This window comes from Mesoplodon bidens (genome assembly GCF_964165515.1).
Source record: "Mesoplodon bidens genome assembly, chromosome: 17".
Taxonomy (NCBI): Eukaryota; Metazoa; Chordata; class Mammalia; order Artiodactyla; family Ziphiidae; genus Mesoplodon; species Mesoplodon bidens.
In genome coordinates this window covers 23,099,975-23,123,880 of record NC_138174.1, presented here as the reverse complement: position 1 = coordinate 23,123,880, position 23,906 = coordinate 23,099,975, and the positions used below count along the sequence as shown (strand labels likewise).

The 23,906-nt window shown below is 39.4% G+C and overlaps 1 protein-coding gene across 7 annotated transcripts in view; it reads right to left on the bottom strand.

Annotated features, from left to right (window-relative positions):
- Window positions 1-23,906, bottom strand: part of ENOX1 (ecto-NOX disulfide-thiol exchanger 1) — a 332,135-nt gene that overhangs the window by 216,127 nt on the left and 92,102 nt on the right. For all 7 annotated transcript variants that reach the window (XM_081214793.1, XM_081214789.1, XM_081214791.1 and 4 more), the window contains 2 exons: window positions 19,361-19,504; window positions 18,384-18,521 (listed from right to left, as the gene is read on the bottom strand). In XM_081214793.1, the coding sequence (XP_081070919.1) occupies window positions 18,384-18,521; window positions 19,361-19,504 (282 nt within the window). The remainder of the gene's footprint in view (window positions 1-18,383; window positions 18,522-19,360; window positions 19,505-23,906) is intronic.

Genomic DNA, 23,906 nt, shown 5'->3' with positions numbered 1-23,906 from the left:
CAGTTGACACAGTGACTTGTGGAAATTACTTTGAGTAATACTGTCACAGAGCTACAATTTATGGGTGTGCTCTGGTACATGGGGATGCCTCCACTTGGCTTGTAGAGGAGAAGGGTTGTCACTGCTCCTAGAACAGGAGAAAAGTCAGAACAAGGGAATCACTGTTCAGAGGGGCCACATCTTCTTCTTTCTTTCCCTTAAAATAGAGAGTCAGCCAAGATCGCTCCCACCCCACTACTCCTCCCTACACTGCCCTCCAATGTGGGTAAAGGAAACTAACACTTTGGATCCCTACACCATGTCTCACACTTTCATTACCCATTGTGGAAACTGCAACAGTTCTCTGATGTTGAGAGTATTATGTCCCCTCTACAGACAGATGAACTCAAAGAAGGGAAATACGTCGCTCAAATTTATACAGCTAATGGAAAGAGCCTGGATTCAAACCCAAGACCTCAGGCTCTAAAGCCACCATCTGCCTCTTGCAGAGAGAGAGTTCATCAATTTCTAATGAAAAGGATTTTTCTTTGCAAAGACCACAGAAAGGGTCCCCATATATTGCTGTTATCAGCTAACTCCCCTTTCTCGCTCACACCTTCCAACCCTTCCCCCCTCCTGCTTGCCCTTACCAGCTTCTCCCATCCAGGGACCCCTCCACGTTCTCCCTGACACCAGTCCTCCCCCTTTTCACTGCTCTGCCCCCAGTCTTGTAGGACTGTGTGGTCTGGCTCCAAAATGACTCTCCTACAATGCTCATCATATCCACTTTGTGCCCTTGTCCTTTTATTTCAGCCACCTGCTGAAACCCAACCTGGATAAAAACCACCCTCCTTCTCTCTGTGCCCCGCCCCCCCCCACTGGGAACATACAACACTGCTGGGGGAAATCATGTCAGGTTCGCAATGCGTGTTCATCAACCTTCCTAAATTTCCAGTCAGCTTCTTCTCACTCCTCCAGCGACTGCCTTCAAGGGCTCTCCCTTCTCAAACTCTTCATTCCTCATCAGCCCACCTAACCTCACCAGATAACTTTGCCTCCCACTCTTTTGGGAAAGCATCAATAGAATCCTTCGGCCAAGAACTCCCTCCACCCGTGTTACCAAATCAACCGGCCCACTTGCTCCGGATTTGGTACCTTCCCAAGAGTGAATACGTTGACTCAAGTCCATCTGATCTGTGTTAATCACTGACAAGTTCAAAGTTTCTTTTTTCCTTTGGGAGAGCTTTCTTTACTTATTTTTAGACTGAAATGTACATATTTGCCCTATATTTATGATCATTTTTGATTACTGACATTAACTGGAGGGCATGACCACCACGGTCTTATTCATAGCAGTCAACTTTGTATTACTAAGTTTTTCCTGGTTAAACTTCAGTACAGATCTTAGATCACTGGACCCCAAGTCCTAAACTTGTAACTTTTAATGGAAATCTCCAGATTTCAAGCACAATAAATGATACGCATAAAATTAAATAATTGAAATCTTTTAAATTTCAATGCAATACAAAAGATCTCTATAATCATCACTCCCTCCTACCCCCCAAGATATATTTCCACCTAAGGTATTTATTTTTAAAAGTAAAAGTGTAAAGATAGGGCTGGCCTGAGGCAAAAATGTAGGAGGTTTTGTTTTAATCACTTCCCCCCAATTCCTGATAGAGTGGAAACAGTTTAGGCAGCCAGACCCCTGGATTTCCATTCCAGCACTGCCTCATTCTACCTGGCTAACCTTAGGTAAGTTAATTAACATCACCCAAGTTCAGTTCCCTTATCTGTAAAATGGGGTTAATAATATTTAGCTAGCAGAGGATTGAATGAAGCAAGGTATTTAGAGTATTTGGTACATACTAGGTGCTCAATAACTGGTGGAGTTATTACTATTATTTTCAGTATTCCTAGTAAAGCCATTCATAGCATAGCCTGAGATTTATACTGATTATGTCCCTAGGGAAACACACACACACACACACACACACACACACACACACACTTTTTCAAAAGACTTTGAAAACTTCTGCTTGCAGCCATGAGGAAGGAACAGGGATAGAATTAAACCTTCTGCTTCAAGCAGCTAAAAAGTAAGACAAAATACATGAAGTGACATGGACAATGGGAAGTACAGGACAGTGAGTACTGAGAGGAGAGAGACAGATGAAGTGAAACCTATGATTGTCCCAGTCTGCTGTCTAGAAAGTTTTGAGGATTTAACTCAGGGAAGAGAAACCCAAACAGAGCCTGAGGTGTACCTGAGTTCAGTGTCTGAGGAGGCCAAACCAGCAGGAAATTATAAGGTCGAGCGCTGGAAAGGAAGGAGCTAATCAGAGAGAGAGCTCTGGAGATCTTCAGATGAGTCCCCTCAAGTCTTTGGCTGAGTATTGATCAGGCATGTGAAGGAAGTACCAAGGCAAAAATCATGGAAAAGGAGCAGGTGGCACCGTTTCTGAAGCTCACAAAGCTCTGGGAGCCGATCAAATTTCCAATAACCAGAGAGGGGAAACCTTGCAATGTACTGGGGTAGAGTTCCAAGTAGGGTCTTGCCTCAGCAGTAGTATAAAATTATCTCCAGGCCAAAGGCTGCTCTAGACCCAATTATCCAAACTTAAAAGCAAGCCTTTGCATGAATTAAACTATTTTTAAGGAATTTAACTGTATCTCAGAACAAATCTCAAAAATATTTAAAGGAATACAAAAAAAATCCAGCACCTAACAATGTAAAATTCACAATGTCTGGCATCCAACAAAGAATTACTAGGCATGCAAAGAAAGAAATAGAAAAATATGACCCATCACAAGGAGAAAAATCCATTGAAAGAACTTAGAAACATCACACATAACAGAATTAGTAGATAAGTACACTAAAACAGCTGTTATAAATATACTTCACATGTATAAGAAGATAAATGAAAGAATAAGCATGATAAGGAGAGATGGGAAGATAAAAAGAAGAAAAAGACATCAAATCTCACAGACATCAAATAAGGAGGCTGATGGTTATGGCCACCCTTCATATCTAACCATGATTAATGACATAAAAGCTATACTTTAGAATTGTCCAAGGACCAGGTATAAAAGTGACTTTTCCAAAATTAATACATTTTAGATAATTAATTATATAAAGAAATCAAATCACACATTCAATCAACTGTATAGTTACTGAGCACCCAGCTCTGTGTTTGAATGATAGAGGAAATACAAAGATGAATTCGATATGGTTCTTGCTTGTATAAGTGTACAGTCCGTCACAGTCTGTGAGATACATGATAGCCTAATTATATAAAGGCATAATGTGATATATCTACAACTCAGAAACACAATATGGAACACAGAAAATGATAAGGCTGCAAAATAAAAGGAAATAAAAAGAAACAAGATACAGAACTCACTATGCAATTATTCTACATTTACAAATAAAAGGCGTTGACATTAATTCAAAACAAAACTCCAATATACAGTAATATGCATGTGTGCACACAGGATAGAAAACACACAAATTGATTTTAATATCGGAATAAAACTGTTTGGTTTTTCTTTCTGTTCCCAGCTGCATTAGAATGTCTACTGTAGGGCCAGGATACAATTTTCCATTATGAAATGCAAATATCTCCCTTCAGCTCATGTTGCTGTCAAAGATATCAAAGCTTCTCTATCTCAGTGGAAGAAAAGGAAACCAAGAAAGCTAGGGAATGCGTATGTTTGCAATGTATATGCATGTGTACATGTTATATATTTCTATGCAATATGTGTATACTTAATATATCTATACATATATAAATACACATGCAATTCTTTGAAGATATTTTCTCTAGTTTTAGGCTAGTGGGTAAGAAAGTGACTTGCACAGTTCAACATGCTAGTTGAATGGTACCTATACCACAGTACAGCAGACCGAATAAAGACTAAGCTCATCAAGAGATGGAAACCAGTTTAAAATTTTCAAAAAAATTGTTATGGCATACACAGGAAGAAAGACATTACACATCGATAATTCAAAAGAAGTCCATCTACAAAGGAGTAAATTTACAAAGCAAGTAGTGTTTATGTGCTTCATTCCACGGAAGAGAAAAAAATGACTATATTTCAAATAACTCTATTATGTTATGCAAGCATGTGGAAAGGACTTTCATTTCATAACAGCTCTAGTCAACAAGGATATGGGCTGTTGTCACTTGGGGAGAGTTACTGGAGGACAAGCCTTGATTTGTCTGAAGTGACATCAAGTACCTTATACAGTACACAGTACAGGCAGAAGCAAATATTACAGTTTTTGGAAACAATTATCTACAAATTCTCTTACCTCTAGCAACACTGTACACACACACATCATAAACAAAGCACTAGAACGAAAGCTCCAGGAGGGCATTTACATCCCCAGCACCTACGGCAATGCCTGACACATAATAGGTACTCCATACTCCGTGCTACCATTAATCTCTTCTGGGATTTCCAGAAGCCTCTAGGTGTGAGGCCAGGTGCCTCTCACCACTCTTCAATCCAGTCCCTGTAAAACAACTTGGCTGACTTTTTTTCTCTTTTAAACGTGAGTCAGAGGTTGCTTCCCTGTTTAAAATCCTTCAATAGCCTGCACTTCAGATAAAATCGGTACTCCTTGCTTTGGCAGGCAGGATCTGGCCCCAGCCAACCTCTCCAGACATATGTTAAGTACCAACCTGCCAACCCGCCCCATGCCAACTGCCACTTCTTGACCATGCATACACCTACTTTCATTTCCTTGAAAGAGCCAAGTTCTTGTCACCTCAGGCCTTTCCACAGGGAATTTTCCGCTTTTAGAATTTTCTCATCTTCCCAAATTCGCCCTTTCTTCTGGTTCTTCCCTCCTGCTACCAGGATAATTTTCATTTATCCTTGGGGTCTTAGGCCGAATGTCACTTCTTCAGGGGAACCTTTTCTGAACACACTCCAATCCCTCTGGGCTAAGTCAAGCTCCCATCCCTCTTTTGTAACAGCCCACAACTGTAATTATATAATCACCTGCACAGCTCTTTGGATAACATCTGCTTCTTTAGAAATGTGTATCTCCACAGGAGCATCACCTGTCTGTCAGGTAAACTGCTGTTTCTCTAGTGTCTTGTAACATACACTGTACATTATGAACTTTCAGTAATACTGTGGTGAATGAATGAATACACCAATGTACTGTCCTGCTGTCCTGGGGAGAAAAGGGTAAATAACCGTGGGAGGTATAACAGAACTGTCAAGGAGACATGAAATCAGGTACATAAATTGTGAAATATGAGTCAAGGGCCTATTTGTTTTCTGACACTTGATAATGAGAAATCTTTCAACAAGATGGAAAATGAAAACAAAAGAGGACCAAGCATCATCTTTTAGAGAGTCCAACTACTAAGCACCAGGCTATCTGTATCCCTTAATCATGCCTGTGACAGAGTGTCACCATCAATATCTGAAGGGACTAAAGAAAGGAAGTTTGCTGGCCTGAGTATAATTTTCATCTTAAAAATGAGTATGGGGGATGGTTTATCATCAGATAGTCTATCTGAGTGTCTCTGTGCGCTGATGAGATGGCTTCAGGTATAGATCCCTAGGTTACATTTTAAAGTCTCTGACTACTTCTCTTATTTCAAACCTCGAAGACCAGCAACAGACAGCAATCTAGTGGGTCAAAAGAGAGGGCACAGATGAATGAGCTATTTGGAGATGCAATTAGAGGTTAGGCTGAGACCTGCATGAGCAGCTGAGGGCCTATTTCTAATTTCACAGCAAAAGTGCAACTAGGAGAGATAGGAGTCAATGGCCATCCATGTGCTGTGACTGCCAAAGCTACATCTCCATACCCGCTTCTTTCATGAGCTCTAGACCCTTACGTGTGACTGATCACCACGTGTTTCCTTCAACAGCTTCTTCATATTCAACACAACCAAAGAGAAACTCGCCATCTTCCGTCACCCTTTTCCCTTCCAGCCTTCCCCATCTCAGTCAACGACTCCACCATTACACAATTTCCAAAGTTAGAAGCCCAGGAGTCACTGTTGATTCTTTACCTGCCTTACATTCCACATGGACTCAGTCATCAATTCCTGTTTTTTTTTCTTTCTATAATTAAATGTCTCATGGGGCCCTTCACTTCTGTCTCTACCACCATGATTATTATTGCCATTATTTTCTCTTACCTGGGAAACTGCTACAGCCTCTCATCTGATCTCTCTGCTGCCAGTCTTCCCTCATTCCCATCAGCTGTCTGTAGGACTTACTAAAAGTGCTCTAGATTCCACACATAAGAGATATCATATGATATTTGTCTTTCTCTGACTTACTTCACTCAGTATGACAATCTCTAGAGGAGGGATAAATTGGGAGATTGGGAATGACGTATACACACTACCATATATGAAACAGACAACTAATAAAGACCTACTGTATAGCACAGGGACCTCTACTCAATGCTCTGTAATAGCCTATATGGAAAAGAATCTAAAAAAGAGTGGGTATATGTATAGGTATAACTGATTCACTTCTGCTGTATACCTGAAACTAACACAACATTGTACATCAACTATACTCCAATAAAAATCATAAAAAAACAAAACAAAAACAAAAACTACAGCTCTAATCATATGACTCTCCTGCTTACCGCTTTTCAGCGACATCCTATAGCACCCTTTATCTGCTAGTGGCAGAACCGCTTATGTTGATTTGTATTTGCTTATTCCCTCTTCTCTATTTCCCCCACTAGGGTCTAATACAGGAGAGTGAGGTCTATGTCTTTTATTCCCAGTATTCAGTACGTCTGGCTCAATAAATCCCAGTTAAAAGAGTGATGCTTCAGGAGATAAAAGGATTTAACAAATGCCTCCTCATATCTGGGCATACTGAAGAGGATAAAGTTGTTCCTGGGAGGATTAAACAACTCAACAAGGAAACTAGAGAAAAAATATTCTGAGGAAGCAGAGTGGAATTAAAATGAGTGGGGGCATCCGTGAGTCGGAGAGAGGAAGAGCACAGAGAGGGGACTGTCCCCATGAGTTGTAAATCTCAGCTCTTCCCAGAGTGGCAGAGAACAGAGGCGCTGAGAGCAAACTCAGAGCTTCAGGAGAAACCGCGAGGTAGGAACCAAGGAACAACTCGGATACCTGTGAGAGGGAAGAGGTCTTGTAAGACCTCTCCAGGTTAAGCCGTGATAAGGCACGTGGCACTTCCACAGCTAACAGGGAGGTGTGATGCCTTTTCCGAACATGTATTTGAAATACAACAAATGGCACACTGAGCAACTTGGGGTGAGAGATACATGTCCACTTAAAGTCAATAACAGCTAAGGAGAGATTGCTGACATTAGGAAAGAAAACTTCAAAAAGTTTAGAGCAAAGCAAGGTATAATCTCACAGTCAGAGAACATCCAGGAAATATTACCCATTCCCAGGCAGGCCTAGGCAAGCAAGTTAACACCTGGGGACTCAGCTGCTGCTTTCCAAGCTTTCCAGTTGATGATGATAACTTTGGAGAAGAAGCCAGGGTAATAGGAAGGGAGCAGCTGGTCACACAGATGGTGTCAAAGCTCGGGATTTGATATTCTTGGTTTCAGCTAATGACACCAGAGGTGGGGATCTGGGGGCTCCTGAAAGGAGACAACGTGTATCGTAGGAAACTGGGAAGAAGCTTTCAGGCAACACCAGACCACATGAGGATTATTTTGAAACTTGAGATTAGGCAGTGACACTGTTCAGTGAAAACACAAACAAACAAAATTGTAAACTAGATCACAAGGAAGATATCATATGTGGCAAAGAAAGAAAGATGGATGGTCCTAGAGAGGGATCTCCACAGTTGATGGGAAAAGCCTGGTTTAGATGGCTATATTCTAGTGTCTCATGAGATGCTAATAGATATTTTTAAAAGGCTAAATTATGTCTAGGGAATCCTACCTAAGAGATACCACTCTTAAACTGGGCATTGCACATTAGCAGAGTAAAGGCTCTGAGGAACCCACAAAGAAAGCAACCTACTTGGGTTAAACCCAGAATTTGCCATGCTTGTTAGGCCACATAAATACTTACATGACATCCACCCTACCTAACAACTGTGGGACACTGATATTCCAACAGGCCAGTTTAGGAAACCTGGATCTATACCAATGCACAAAGAATTGATAATTAGAAAAAAAACAAGAAAAACTTTTAAATTCCACAAATCTAAAAGTATGAGGAATAAAATAAACATACAATACCATAAGGAGGGAACTATTAGCTCACAGACAAAGGAGGACTTTGAGCATGGGATTTAGTATACCAGTGTACCAGAAGAATGGTATATTTTGGATAAAAGAAACAAATTCAATGTAATGATCTCAAGTAGCACTTCATATGAAGAAGGTAAAGGGGGAAGTTCATGAAAGTGGGAATGGGATTGTGGTGGGGAACACGTGGGTGATGATGAAAGGGGAGGAAAATGAAGGAGGTGTAACTGTGGGAGCTCACAATGACCCATCCAAATGGAGTGATATGGCAGCAATAACTGCATCGGATTTCCTGGGAAATCCTTTTGATTAAAATCAGAGGGTATGAAAAATGTGTGCCTTGTTTTGCTGATAATTTTAATCTCTCAATAAATAGGAAAAAAGTAGTAACGAAAGGGATTTAGTGTCAATTTAATTTTAACATGTGAAGAGGAGTTGGTCATTTAGAAATATCAAAACCTTTGGGAGAAAGCCAAGCGCTCATAAAATCCAGCCTCCCCATAATTCTGTCAGAGACATTTTAGAGGAGATTTCTTGGGAAGAAGGATACACTAAATTATCTTTATGTCCCTTCTGAGACATTAAAGGTTGCCTCAAAGAGGCGCCAGCATGAAACTGGGCCAGGAGCAACATTCTGTGGTTCTATGACTATGGGAAAAAGAAACAAATAGCACCACACATTGGGTGCAGTAAAAAGATACTTTATATAAATATCCTATAAAGCTGTAAGAATTGAAACAATGTGGTGCCAGAATAAAAAGAGATCAGTAGTACAGAACAGGTATTTCAGCAACAGATTGAAATATATATAAGAATGGAATTTTTGATAAAAGCAGGAAGTACACTCATGGAGGCATGGCAAATTAGGACTATATATCAACTGTAGAGAGTGGGCAAAACCTTTCTGTATTTAGAAATGGAATAACCACAAAGGACTCATAAAGGAAATGCTAAACTTTATTTTTTTTAAAGGAACAATACTAAAGAGGCAAAAAACAGACTGGATAAATATTTTCAGAAAATATGAACGTCAAGATTAAAATGCTTAGGGCTTCCCTGATGGCACAGTGGTTGAGAATCTGCCTGCTAATGCAGGGGACACGGGTTCGAGCCCTGGTCTGGGAAGATCCCACATGCTGCAGAGCAACTGGGCCCATGAGTCACAACTACTGAGCCTGCGTGTCTGGTGCCTGTGCTCCGCAACAAGAGAGACCGCGATAGTGAGAGGCCCGTGCACCGCGATGAAGAGTGGCCCCCGCTTGCTGCAACTAGAGAAAGTCCTCGCATAGAAACAAAGACCCAACACAGCCCAAAATAAATAAAAATAAAAATAAAAATATTAAAATGCTTAAAAGTAATGACTAAATACAAGCTAATAAAAAAATCACCCAGAATCCTATGTGATAAATGGATATAGTATGAAAGTAATAAATATATTTACAAAAGAGGAAATATGAATAGAAAATAAATGCAGGAAAATGATATAATTTAAGAAGAGTAGTTATAAAATAGTTTAAAGTAAAATAACAGGATGCCATCTTTGCATATCAAGTCAGTAAATATTAAATGTGTTTATATTTTGCAAATTAATCACCCAGTATTGAACAAGAAAGTTTAAAATGTTCATTTGTTTTGACCAACTAATTCTACATGTAGTAGTCCATCCAAGCAAAATAATTCTAATTGCTGCAAAGCTCTACGCATAAAAAAGGTTCACTGCAATATTATTTGTTGAAAAACATCAAAAGGAAGAAAGGAAGGAATAACAATGTTTAATGAATGCTTACTATGTGTAGGTACTATGTAGTTATTGTATGTGAAGTTATATTATAATCTCACAACTGTCCCAGGAAACAGATACAATCATCATTTTACAGAAAAGGTAAAATGTTTTTACATACTTGAAGAGATTATGTTCTCCAAAGACACTTGGTTAGCAAGAGTAAAAAAAATGGAAATAGCTTAAATGTAAATACAGGAAAACTGTGGAAGATTTATTTAATGGATTATTCTAAAATTTTAATATAAAACTATGGAAAGGAAAAATAATTTAGGATAAGGTACTAATAAAAATACACAATAGAAAATTTTATATTTAATAGGATTCAAATATTTGCATAGAAAAAAGACTGGAAGAAAACATATAAACACTAACCAAATAAAACAGGACTTGACCCTGAGAGAGGGTCAATAAAGAGAGTCTGCTGGCAGCCCTGAGAACAAAGCAGAGTGTACTTCAGTTGGTGGGTGAGGGGAATGATGAAGGATGCTCAGGAAGAGCGCAAAAGGCTCAGACACAGTTGAAGCAGTTTGGCTAACACAGGAGATAGAGAATGTAATTCATGGTAGATATGGTAAATCTTGTATAACAAGTAGGGCTGTAATTCTTTTCATGGTAAGTTGCTGGGAAAATCATAAACTGGTCATGGTTAAAACGTCAGAAGACTCAAAATCATAAGAAAAAATCATGAATTATTGAGGTTGTGGCTTACTCTGGAAGTCACACAACATTTTCTGAGAGGAGTGGGAGGTGGAGACAAGAGTAAAGTAATTTCTGCTATAGGAATATTTCAATTAGGCAGTTGAGAAAATTTAGGCAGAAACATACAAATCTCTGCTCTCAACTTATTAGAAGGAAGTATCTGTCTAGATTAGCTTTAGGGAAAAGGAGTCCAGATAAACGCATGTTCAAACCATAGAGAATATCATTTTATGTACATACACACACATCCCATAGCAGACCAATCTTCAACTGTATGAATTTTATAACATTTTGGAGAATTTTATAAGTATTCCAAGTATAATGCTTTTAACTCAATATTTGACTTTCCTTTTTCTGTTTCTTGCTTTCCTGTCTCCTGTCCTCTCTTCTCATGTTCTTTGTTATATTAAATAAGAAACCACATATATACTTACATATGTATGTATGTGTGTGTACATATATGTTTGTATACATGTGCACACATGCACACACATTATATATAATTTACTACACCTAGTTTAGGCTTTTACATGTATGGCCCATATTGACAAAAAGAACAAAAACAAACAACAACAGCCAAAAACCAAATGTTTGGTCAACTCAACTCAAAGTACAAAGGTTCATGGGTGTGAAACTTAGTAACTCTCCAAAGGCAATTGGTTCCTACTTAATGCATACCACCTACCCTCAGCTAACTTGATGCGCAAAAGTGAACTGTCCTTTTGACATATAACAATGACCACACTGTAATAACTGTTGCTTCTCCATTGCAAATTCTGGGAGGGCAGGGACCATGCCTATTTTGTTTACTGCTGGAGCCACTGCACAAGGACAGTGTCTCAAAAAATGTGCTGAGTGTGTGACTCCCTCTTGCAAGAGCACAGGAATCACAACTAAGTGTTGAACAATCATCGCAAGAAAGACACTGGAACTCAGCAAAAAAGATACCCCATATCTAAAGACAAAGGAGAAGCCACAGTGAGATAGAAGGAGGGGTGCAATCACAACAAAATCAAATCCCATAATCACTGGGTGGGCGACTCACAGACTGGAGAACAATTATACCACAGAAGTCCCCCCATTTGAGTGAAGGCTCTAAGCCCCACATCAGGCTTCACAACCTGGGGGTCTGGCAATGGGAAGGGGAATTCCCAGAGAATCAGACTTTGAAGGCTAGTGGGATTCGACTGCAGGACTTCGACTGGACTGGGGGAAATAGAGACTCCACTCTTGGAGGGCACATACAAGGTAGTGTGCGCATCAGGACCCAGGGGGAAGGAGCAGTGACCCCATGGGACATTGAACCAGACTTACCTGCTGGTGTTGGAAGGTCTCCTGCAGACGCAGGGGGTGGCTGTGGCTCACCAGGGGGACAAGGACACTGGCAGCAGAAGTTCTGGGAAGTACTCCTTGGCATGAGCCCTCCCAGAGTCTGGCATTAGCCCCACCAAAGAGCCTGTAGCTTCCAGGGCTGCATTTCCTCAGGCCAAACAACCAACAGGGAGGGAACTCAGCCCCACCCATCAGCAGACAACCAGATTAAACTTTACTGAGCTCTGCCCACCAGAGCAACAGCCAGCTCTACCCACCACCAGTCCCTCCCATCAGCAAACTTGCACAAGCCTCTTAGATAGCCTCATCTACCAAGGGCAGACAGCAGAAGCAAGAGGAACTACAATCCTGCAGCCTGTGGAATGAAAACCACATTCAAAGAAAGACAGACAAAGTGAAAAGGCAGAGGACTATGTACCAGATGAAGGAACAAGATAAAACCCCAGAAAAACAATTAAGTGAAGTGGAGATAGGCAACCTTGCAGAAGAAGAATTCAGAATAATGATAGTGAAGATGATCCAGGACCTCAGAAAAAGAATGGAGGCAAAGATCCAGAAGATGCAAGAAGTGTTTAACAAAGATCTAGAAGAATTAAGGAACAAACAAACAAGAGATGAACAATACAATAACTGATATGAAAAATACACTAGAAGGAATCAATAGCAGAATAACTGAGGCAGAAGAATGGATAAGTGACCTGGAACAAAGAATGGTGGAATTCACTGAACAGAATAAAGAAAAAAGAATGAAAAGAAATGAAGACAGCCTAAGAAACCTCTGGGACAATACTAAACACATCTACACTTGCACTGTAGGGGTCCCAGAAGGAGAAGAGAGAGAGAAAGGACCCGAGAAAATATTTGAAGAGATTATAGTCGAAAACTACCCTAACATGGGAAAGGAAATAGCCATCCAAGTTCAGGAAATGCAGAGAGTCCCAGGCAGGATAAGCCCAAGGATAAACATGCAAGACACATAGTAATCAAATTGACAAAAATTAAAGACAAAGAAAAAGTATTAAAAGCAACAAGGGAAAAACGACAAATAACATACAAGGGAACTCCCATAAGGTTAACAGCTGATTTCTCAGCAGAAACTCTACAAGCCAGAAGGGAGTGGTGTGATATATTTAAAGGGATGAAAGGGAAGAACCTACAACCAAGATTACTCTACCCAGCAAGGATCTCATTCAGATTCGATGGAGAAATCAAAAGCTTTACACACAAGCAAAAGCTAAGAGAATTTAGCACCACCAAACCAGCTCTACAGCAAATGCTAAAGGAACTTCTCTAAGTGGGAAACACAAGAGAAGAAAAGGACCTACAAAAACAAACCCAAAACAATTAAGAAAACAGTAATAGGAACATACGTATCGATAATTACCTTAAATGTGAATGGATTAAATGCTCCAACCAAAAGACATAGACTGGCTGAATGGATACAAAAACAAGACCCATCTATATGCTGTCTACAAGAGACCCACTTCAGACCTAGGGACACATACAGAATGAAAGTGAGGGGATGGAAAAAGATATCCATCCAAATGGAAATCAAAAGAAAGCTGGAGTAGCAATACTCATATCAGATAAAATAGACTTTAACATAAAGAAAGTTACAAGAGACAAGGAAGGACACTACATAATGATCCAGGGATCAATCCAAGAAGAAGATATAACAATTATAAATATATATGCACCCAATATAGGAGCATCTCAATACATAAGGCAAACGCTAACAGCTATAAAAGAGGAAATCAACAGTAACACAATAATAGTGGGGGACTTTAACACCTCACTTACGCCAATGGACAGATCATCCAGACAGAAAATTAATAAGGAAACACAAGTTTTAAGTGACACAACAGACCAGATAGATTTAATTGATATTTATAGGACATTCCAATCCAAAACAGCAGATTACACTTTCTTCTCAAGTGCACATGGAATATTCTCCAGGATAGATCACATCTTGGGTCACAAATCAAGCCTTGGTAAATTTAAGAAAACTGAAATCATATCAAGCATCTTTTCTGACCACAATGCTATGAGATTAGAAATCAATTACAGAGGAAAAAACGTAAAAAACACAAACACATGGAGGCTAAACAATACGTTACTAAGTAACCAAGAGATCACTGAAGAAATAAAAGAGAAATCCAAAAATACCTAGAGACAAAAGACAATGAAAACATGATGATCCAAACCCTATGGGATGTAACAAAAGCAGTTCTAAGAGGGACGTTTATAGCAATACAATCCTACCTCAAGAAATAAGAAAAATCTCAAATAAACCATCCAACCTTACACCTAAAGGAACTAGAGAAAGAAGAACAAACAAAGCCCAAAGTTAGTAAGGTTAACTAACTTTAAGTTAGAAGGAAAGAAATCATTAAAGATCAGAGCAGAAATAAATGAAATAGAAACAAAGAAAACAATAGCAAATAACAATAAAACTAAAAGAAGATTCTTTGAGAAGATAAACAAAATTGATAAACCTTTAGCCAGACTCCTCAGGAAAAAGAGGGAGAGGACTCAAATCAATAAAATTAGAAATGAAAAAGAGGGAGAGGACTCAAATCAATAAAATTAGAAATGAAAAAGGAGAAGTTACAACGGACACCACAGAAATACAAAGCATCATTAGAGGCTACTACAAGCAACTCTATGGTAATAAAATGGACAACATGGAAGAAATGGACAAATTCTTAGAAAGGTATAAATTTCCAAGACTGAACCAGGAAGAAATAGAAAATGTGAGCAGACCAATCACAAGTAATGAAATTTAAACTGTGATTAAAAATCTTTCAACAGACAAAAGTCCAGGACCAGATGGCTTCACAGGTGAATTCTACTGAACATTTAGAGAAGAGCTAACACCCATCCTTCTCAAACTCTTCCAAAAAAATTGCAGAGGAAGGAACACTCCCAAACTCATTCTATGAGGCCACCATCACTCTGATACCAAAACCAGACAAAGATAGAACAAAAAAAGAAAATTACAGGCCAATAACACTGATGAATACAGATGCAAAAATCCTCAACAAAATACTAGCAAACAAAATCCAACAACATATTAAAAGCATCATACACCATGATAAAGTGGGATTTATCACAGGGATGCAAGGATTCTTCAATATATTCAAATTAATCAATGTGATACACCATATTAACAAATTGAAGAATAAAAACCATATGATCATCTCAATAGATGCAGAAAAAGCTTTTGACAAAATTCAACACCCATTTATGATAAAAACTCTCCAGAAAGTAGACATAGAGGGAAACTACCTCCACATAATAAAGGCCATATATGACAAACCCATAGCAAACATCATTTTCAATGGTGAAAAACTGAAAGCATTTCCTTTAAGATCAGGAACAACACAAGGATGTACACTCGTGCCACTATTATTCAACATAGTTTTGGAAGTCCTAGCCATGGCAATCAGAGAAGGAAAAGAAATAAAAGGAATACAAATTGGAAAAGAAGAAGTAAAACTGTCACTGTTTGCAAATGACATCATACTATACATAGAGAATCCTAACGATGCCACCAGAAAACTGCTAGAGCTAATCAATGAATTTGGTAAAGTTGCAGGATACAAAAGTTAATGCACAGAAATCTCTTGCATTCATATACACTAATAACAAAAGATCAGAAAGAGAAATTAAGGAAACAATCCCATTCACCACTGTGACAAAAAAGAATAAAATACCTAGGAATAAACCTACCTAAGGAGGTAAAAGAACTGCTGTACTCAGTAAACTATAAGACACAGATGAAAGAAATCAAAGATGACACCAACAGATGGAGAGATATACCATGTTCTTGGATTGGAAGAATCAATATTGCGAAAATGACCACACTATCCAAAGTAATCTAAAGATTCAATGCAATCCCTATCAAATTACCAATGGCATTTTTTACAGAACCAGAACAAAAAAAATCTTAAAATTTGTATGGAGACACAAAAGGCCCTGAATAACCAAAGCAATCTTGAGGAATCAGACTCCCTGACTTCAGACTATACTACAAAGCTACAGTAAACAAGACACTATGGTACTGGCACAAAAACAGAAATATAGATCAATGGAACAGGATAGAAAGCCCAGAAATAAACCTATGCACCTGTGGTCAACTAATCTAAGACAAATGAGGCAAGGATATACAATGGAGAAAAGACAGCCTCTTCAATAAGTGGTGTGGGGAAAACTGGACTGCTATATGTAAAAGAATGAAATTAGGACACTCCCTAACACCATACACAAAAATAAACTCAAAATGGATTAAAGACCTAAATGTAAGACCTGGCACTATAAAACTCTTAGAGGAAAACATAGGAAGAACACTCTTTGACATAAATCACAGCAAGATCTTTTTTTGACCCACCTTCTAGAGTTATGGAAATAAAAACAAAAATAAACAAATGGGACCTATTGAAACTTAAAAGCTTTTGCACAGCAAAGGAAACTATAAACAAGATGAAAAGACAACCCTTAGAATGGGAGAAAATATTTGCAAATGAATCAGTGGACAAAGGATTAATCTCCAAAATATATAAACTGCTCATGCATCCCAATATTTAAAAAACAATCTAATCCAATAATGGGCAGAAGACCTAAATAGACATTTCTCCACAGAAGACATACAGATGGCCAAGAAGCACATGAAAAACTGCTCAACATTACTAATTATTAGAGAAATGCAAATCAAAACTACAATGAGGTATCACCTCACAATGGTCAGAATGGGCATCATCAGAAAATCTACAAACAACAAATGCTGGAGAGGGTATGGAGAAAAGGGAACCCTCTTACACTGTTGGTGGGAATGTAAATTGATACAGCCACTATGGAGAACAGTATGGAGGTCCCTTAAAAAACTGAAAATAGAATTACCATATGACCCAGCAATCCCACTACTGGGCATATACCCAGAGAAAACCATAATTCAAAAAGTCACATGCACCCCAATGTTCACTGCAGCACTATTTACAATAGCCAGGTCATGGAAGCAACATAAATGCCCATCGACAGACAAATGCATAAAGAAGTTGTGATACATATATACAATGCAATATTACTCAGCCATAAAATGTAACGAAATTGGGTCATTTGTAGAGATATGGATGCACCTAGAGACTGACATACAGAGTAAAGTAAGTCAGAAAGAGAAAAACAAATATTGTATATTAACTCATATATGTGGAACCTAGAAAAATGTTACAGATGAACTGGTTTGCAAGGCAGAAGTAGAGACACAGATGTAGAGAACAAATGTATGGACACCGAGCGGGGAAAGCGGCGGGTGGGGGGTGTGTATGGGATGAATTGGGAGATTGGGATTGACATGTATACACTAATATGTATAAAGTAAATAACTAATAAGAACCTGCTATAAAAAATAAATAAAATAAATAAGTAAGTAAGTAAGTAAGTAAGTAGGGGAAAAAATGTGTGTTGAATGAGTTAAGTGAATACTGAAGCCCTATGTATCTTTCCAGACAGCTCAAGTCCCACCTCCTTGATAACATCTTCCCTCAGAGCCCCAGGCATTGATCCTTCTGGAAATTACTGAACCACTTCTTAGCACCTGATTCTACACATTATTTTTATTGCTGTTTTTTGTCGCTGTGTTTTTCAGTTTGGGGAGATATGCTCCCTCAACCCTCGAGGACACTTATATACATATATATTTTTTTCTATTTCCCAAAGCACTTATTACAGGGCACATGGAAAATCTGCAATAAACATGTGTTGAATTAAATGATCAACTCTTTCAAATGACCTTCTACTTTGTGACACCTCCTAACATTTTCTATAATGAATACACGACTGTTATTACTATTTCTAAGTGTGACGGCAAGAAAACAGGGAATGCAGTGTCCGTTGAGTTGGGTTTCTAAGTTCTGCCACTTCAGTGCTGGACAAGTCACCCAAACTCTGGTCCCCTCTTTCCCTGTTTTTAACATGGGAACATGAACAAGAGCCACGACCACCGTTAAGTGTATACCTGTCTCAGAGAAGACTGTGGAATCAAATGGCGTAACGTCTGTGTAAGAGTTTTGTAAATTGGAAAGCAAATGTTAGCTCTTCTATTTACCCATTTAAAATACAAAATTGATGTTGCAGTGCCACCAGTGAGAGATAACTGCGTGTGGCTTTTTCTGAGAATGGCTGTTAGGCAGAAGAGTGAGGTGATGAGGAGAAGAATCTCAAGCACACAGCCTGCCAAACCATGCCCCAGTCATAGATCCCAGACCGGGCTCAACACCTGCGCGTGCAAAGACTGCCAAGGCACCTGTCACCCACACCCAGTGGTGTGGCTGCAGGCATCTTCCAACCCAGGAGAAAGCTTACCCGACACGAGCTGCTGTCCAGGCAACCCCACGGGAACCATGCCCAAGTTATTCATAGCGGTGGCCCAGGCGGTGGGGTCTGTCACTGACATGTTCAGCTGGGTCGTGTCGATCGCGAGACTCCCCAAACCATCGGCTGCTGTGATGGGGTAGGGGGGAAGAAACGCTGACTTAGAGTCCACAGGCAATGGTGTCTCTTTGAAAACAAATCGCATTTCTAGAGACATGAGGCTTCGTTTAAGCACATTCCCAAACCACAAAAAATAACAGCACTGTAATCTACAGCAATGCTTTCTCCAGATGCAAACATAAAAGAGTTTCCAAATACATTCTGGGAGGAAACTGAATGACATGCAGTTTATATTATACACAGCATGCCATTAAGGAAGTACCCCTGGAAAAAACTGAAGAATCGCTTCCTTCTCCAGGTGAAACCATAGTTAAGTTCCCTGGTGGAGAGGCAAAGCCAGAGGACTCTCTGGGTAAAACAAGTCAATTGGCTTAGAATAAATAAACTCATCTGTTTCCGAGTGTAATTCTGAAGCAGGCACACCCTCTAACCATCTAATAAAATCTCTAAAATTAGCTGTCAGCAGTCAAATTGGTCCTGACTGAATTTATTAAGTGTTACCTTGTAACATATTCCTTCATTACAAACTATTTACATCAGTACATTAAGGAAATGCAGGTATCTTTCTAAAGTGACTCCCAAAATATTTCTTATAAGCACAGACTTTCATCGAAACAAAATAAACAAATAAATAATATTGAAGACAAATAGCACAGAGCTTAAAAAAAAAAAGGTCAGCAAAATAAGTTAAATTTGACTTAATGCTCTTTGAAGTTCACTAGTTCCAGAGCCTTGTTTCTTTGAGGAGCCCAGGCTCCTGGTTCAATACTTATTTTCATGGCTGGGGAGGCTTTCCCCTAAGACGCAAAATGCCTTGTTTGTGTTCCGTGCTGGCCACCAACATTTACCTGCAGCCATCATCTGAGGAAGCTGCTGGGGACACTGTGTGATGCTTTCAACGCTGCCTGCATCTACTACTGAATTACGAGCATCCTGAGGGGTGGGAGTGCTTTGATGGCTGAGTGCAGGGTCCCCACGGAGATCATCAGATTCTGCAAAAGGGGAAAAAGAGCAGTGCGGTGAGAAAGTGTAATCGTTAACTGGGGGACCTCTCATGGGAAAAACTGTTGTCTGTTCAAAACAAACAAACAACAACAACAACCAAACAAATAAACAACAAAGAACAGCTTTCAGTGAGAGGCACAGAGGCGAAGCTGCATCCTTCTCTGGTCTGGTCTTGGAGCCCGGGAGATGTGCGGGTCAACTGTCAAACCACCCGGAGCAGGGCTGGATGAAATAAACAGCCTGTCTGTGGAGTGGCTAGTGCCTGGCCTCCTACTGAAGAGCCTTCACAAACAGGACTAATCAGACCCTCACAGCCTGCTCTGAACATGACACATCAATGGAGAGGGCAGACGCGGGGCTAAATGTGATTTTTTTTTAAGTTAAAAAATTAATTGATGTTATTTTCGAAGACGGTCGTCTGTGAAATGTATTCAAGAGAGGGAGAAAAAGTTGGGAAGAGGGAGAAAAAAAAGCAAGGAGCTACTCCCTGCGAGATTGGTAAAGAGTGTGCTCAAATTACAATCGTCAGGAAAGGCAAAAGGGAAGAATGGTGTGCTGCCCACCCGTCAAAGAACATGCAGAGGGTGCTGGGGCAGCAGAGGAAAAGCATTTGTTTTCTTAGTTCTATGACAAGGTAAATTTAACTGGCCGCAATTTGTTTGGTCTGAATTTTCCCGAGAATTGCACAGCTTATATAGAAATGTATTTTTATAAGACTTTTCAAAGCACCTTTCTGAAAAAGACAAAAACCAAAACATCACTTAAAGTTACAAAGGGTCCCTCTATGTTGTACCATTTATAAAATGCTATGCCTTCTCTCCATCCTTAAAAATGCAAAGACATAGCATTCCTACGTACATATTTTACGAGCACTTTCACCAGTTCAAGACTGGAAGACAAAACATATCACTTGGATGGCTGATCTGAGAAGTTTGAATTTTAAGTGGATTGGTAGAACAACTGAATTCGAAGTACTTATCTTTATTTAGGCACAAATTTGGAAATTTTTTTCAACTGTCTTTCTGCTAATATATATTTTAGAATTAGTGTTATAGTCTGTCAGTGTATCTAGTATGAAGTTTGGACCTTTTATGGTATGCTCTTTTATTTCTTTGATTCTTAGGTGCAAGAATCAGTGATCCTTTTGAACACTGTATTCTCAAAAATCCAAAAAACAAACAAAAAAACCCTTACTGCCAGGTGAGTATAAGTTTAATTCAAATGGAAGCTCAGGTTTCAATATCTCAAGGATAGGTGGATATTGAGCAAATCGTTTCTATGGTCTCCACAAATCCCTAGCCCTCAGACATAGGGGAATGAGAGATGGTGGGGAATTATTTCCAATAGTCTATCAGGAAGATAAACACCTGCATCAAGAAGTAGTGAATGATTTCAACTTTGGGAGCAAACTGTACTCAGGACAAATGTTTCAAACTTCACAATTAGACTCTACCACCCAAATAAACTCAGAACGTGTTTATATATTATATGCATCATTTATCCCAGGCAGTGGATGCCATCAGACAAAGAGATTCTCACCATATAAAATACACCCAATAACATCAATACATAGCTAACCAAAATGCCTTCCCTTTAGCTAGCCATAGACCAGCAACATTTCTGTGGTGAAACCTCAAAGCATTTTCCTCTCTCCACCTCCAGCCATGTCAGAACACCAAAGCAAAGCCAGGCCACAATGTGTTCATTCTTTTGCTCAAATGGCCCAGGAGGAGAGGCGCTTCAGATTACTGCAAAGTCACTATTTGTCTTACTTATCTCCCCAGTGAAGTTTAGTTGGCTGGTTCTTTTTCTAGCTCAAGTTCTCCCAAACGGGCATTAATCACAACTTTTTTTCCTGTCCAGTGAGTCTGCAGTTCTAGAACACTGTATCAGAGAATATCCCTTTACTTTGTAGGCTTTATGACTTGTGCCTGACTGGCCGTGTTTCACTTTGCCTTTTTCGCTACAGTATTTTAGGGGTGGTGGGAGCTCTCCTTGGCTTTATAACTGTTCCAGTGTTAGTTTTCACTTCAGTGACCGTGGTATTACTAAGGGGAATCGAGTGTCCTGGTGGCCCTTAGCTTCTACCTATGCTTTCCACCTCCATTTTAAGACTGATACTGTTTCACCGAGAATAGTAACAAAACCGCTACTGTTTCATCACAAAAAGTACTGCTTCCTTGGCAAGCTGTGGTTTGTAAACCTGAATTTATCCCCTAATGAGATGGTGACATTCTATGTATGACATCTCTTCAATCTCCCTATCCAATGGTTTGAATGACATACAACTTCATGTGGCTGCCATGTACCTAGAATGGTGACTCTAAAGGAAGTTCTGTCATGTCTTAGGCATTTACAATAGACTCAAGGATGCCTCGCAATTCTTTTTTAAATAAATTTATTTATTTATTTATTTTTGGCTGCGTTGGGTCTTCGTTGCTGCGTGTGGGCTTCTCCCTAGCTGTGGCGAGTGGGGGCTACCCTTCATTGTGGTGTGCAGGCTTCGCACTGCAGTGGCTTCTCTTGTTGCGGAGCACGGGCTCTAGGTGCGCAGGCTTCAGTAGCTGTGGCACGCGGGCTCAGTAGTTGTGGCTCGCAGGCTTTAGAGAGCAGGCTCAGTAGTGTGGCGCACGGGCTTAGTTGCTCCGCGGCATGTGGGATCTTCCCGGACAGGGCTCGAACCCGTGTCCCCTGCATTGGCAGGCGGATTCTTAACCACTGTGCCACCGGGGAAGCCCAAGGATGCCTTTCAATTCTTTAAAAATTTTAAAGTGGGGCTTCCCTGGTGGTGCAGTGGTTGGGAGTCCGCCTGCCGATGCAGGGGACACGGGTTCGTGCCCCGGTCCGGGAGGGTCCCGCGTGCTGCGGAGCGGCTGGGCCCGTGAGCCATGGCCGCTGAGCCTGCGCGTCCGGAGCCTGTGCTCCACGGCGGGAGAGGCCACAACAGTGGGAGATCCACGTACCGCAAAAAAAAAAAAAAAAATTTAAAGTGATTTGGTTTGGGAGAAAGGTGATATTTTAAATTAACTATCACCTGGTAATTTATGAATAGTTACAAGAGTGATTTTTATACTCTACTAACATCTATTGTTCCTATTGAGTACCTGCCTCTTTAAATGATTCAAGGCCATGCCTAATTCATCATTCCAATGAATGTCTCTGCCTTACTTTTCTTATTTCTAAACTATAGAAAAGATTAATATTCTTAATGTTTATTTACACACAGAGATGTGGGGAGTTAAAAATTATAGCTAATAAAGCACTTGGAATATAGTAGGTGCTAATTATTATTATTTTATTTGAAAGTGTAGTGTTTCCATTAAGGTACCCTGGGATCTTTGTGTTCTACTGGATAATTATGTAATTAATTTTAAAACAGTGAGTAACACTTGATATTTCTAAAAGTAAGTGTTGCCCTAGTTTTCTGTGTCACATCTAAATTGTACCAGAATATTTCTTCCTTTTCACCGTTCCTTTATAAAATAATATAATGTAATTTAAAAGATGCATAAAATTTTCTCTCTAGGTTTTTCTTTTTCTACCTATGCAACTGCAAAAGATTTCAAGAGATTCATGATGAATTGTGAAATTGGCAGTTTCTATTTACAGCTTTTAGTGAAGTAAGATCATCCCCAAACAATCAGATGTACAAAATGCCAAGGATAACAGTACAGTTTTGTCCAGGTTTCAACTGAAATCTAACCTGTTCTTTGTTAAGGTACATTCAAGTACAAAACCTCAGACCCAATTTCATAACTGTTCAACAAGACATATTTATGCTCAGAATTTCATTGAGCTGTATCAATGGGGCAAATAGTTTTTGAAACTCACCAAGCCTAAGAAAATACTATTTGGCCTAAAAAAATGACACAGGCTTCTCCTGCTCTAAGAAACACAACTCATTCTACCTGTCTAAGGTCCCAAGGAACACAAGGACGGACACACGGACACACACACACGGACACACACACACACACACACACACCGTGAGTAATAAAATCCATCTGTAACTGTCCACAAAACACAGATTCCTATTAAAAGGGGGTGGAGTTGAATTTAGTCTTGAAAATTTTTCTTTTGTTAATTTAAAAGGATGATTTTGTTTGACTTAAGTCCTTAGGTTTATACCTACTTCAATAGAAGAATAATTATAGTGAGAAAATCTGATTTATTAACGTCTTGTTGAGAGTTCATTTGAAAGGAAACTTATTTCATATGACATCTGAAACTTTCTTATTTTATAGGAAGTATTCACTAGCATTATCATGGTTTATATTCTAGCAAATATAAAAATGCATTCCCATCCAAAGTTCTACTTTCTGCTTCTATTACTAAGAAAATATCTCACTTTGATCTCCATGTAATCAGTAGGATGTTCTCTTGAGGTTA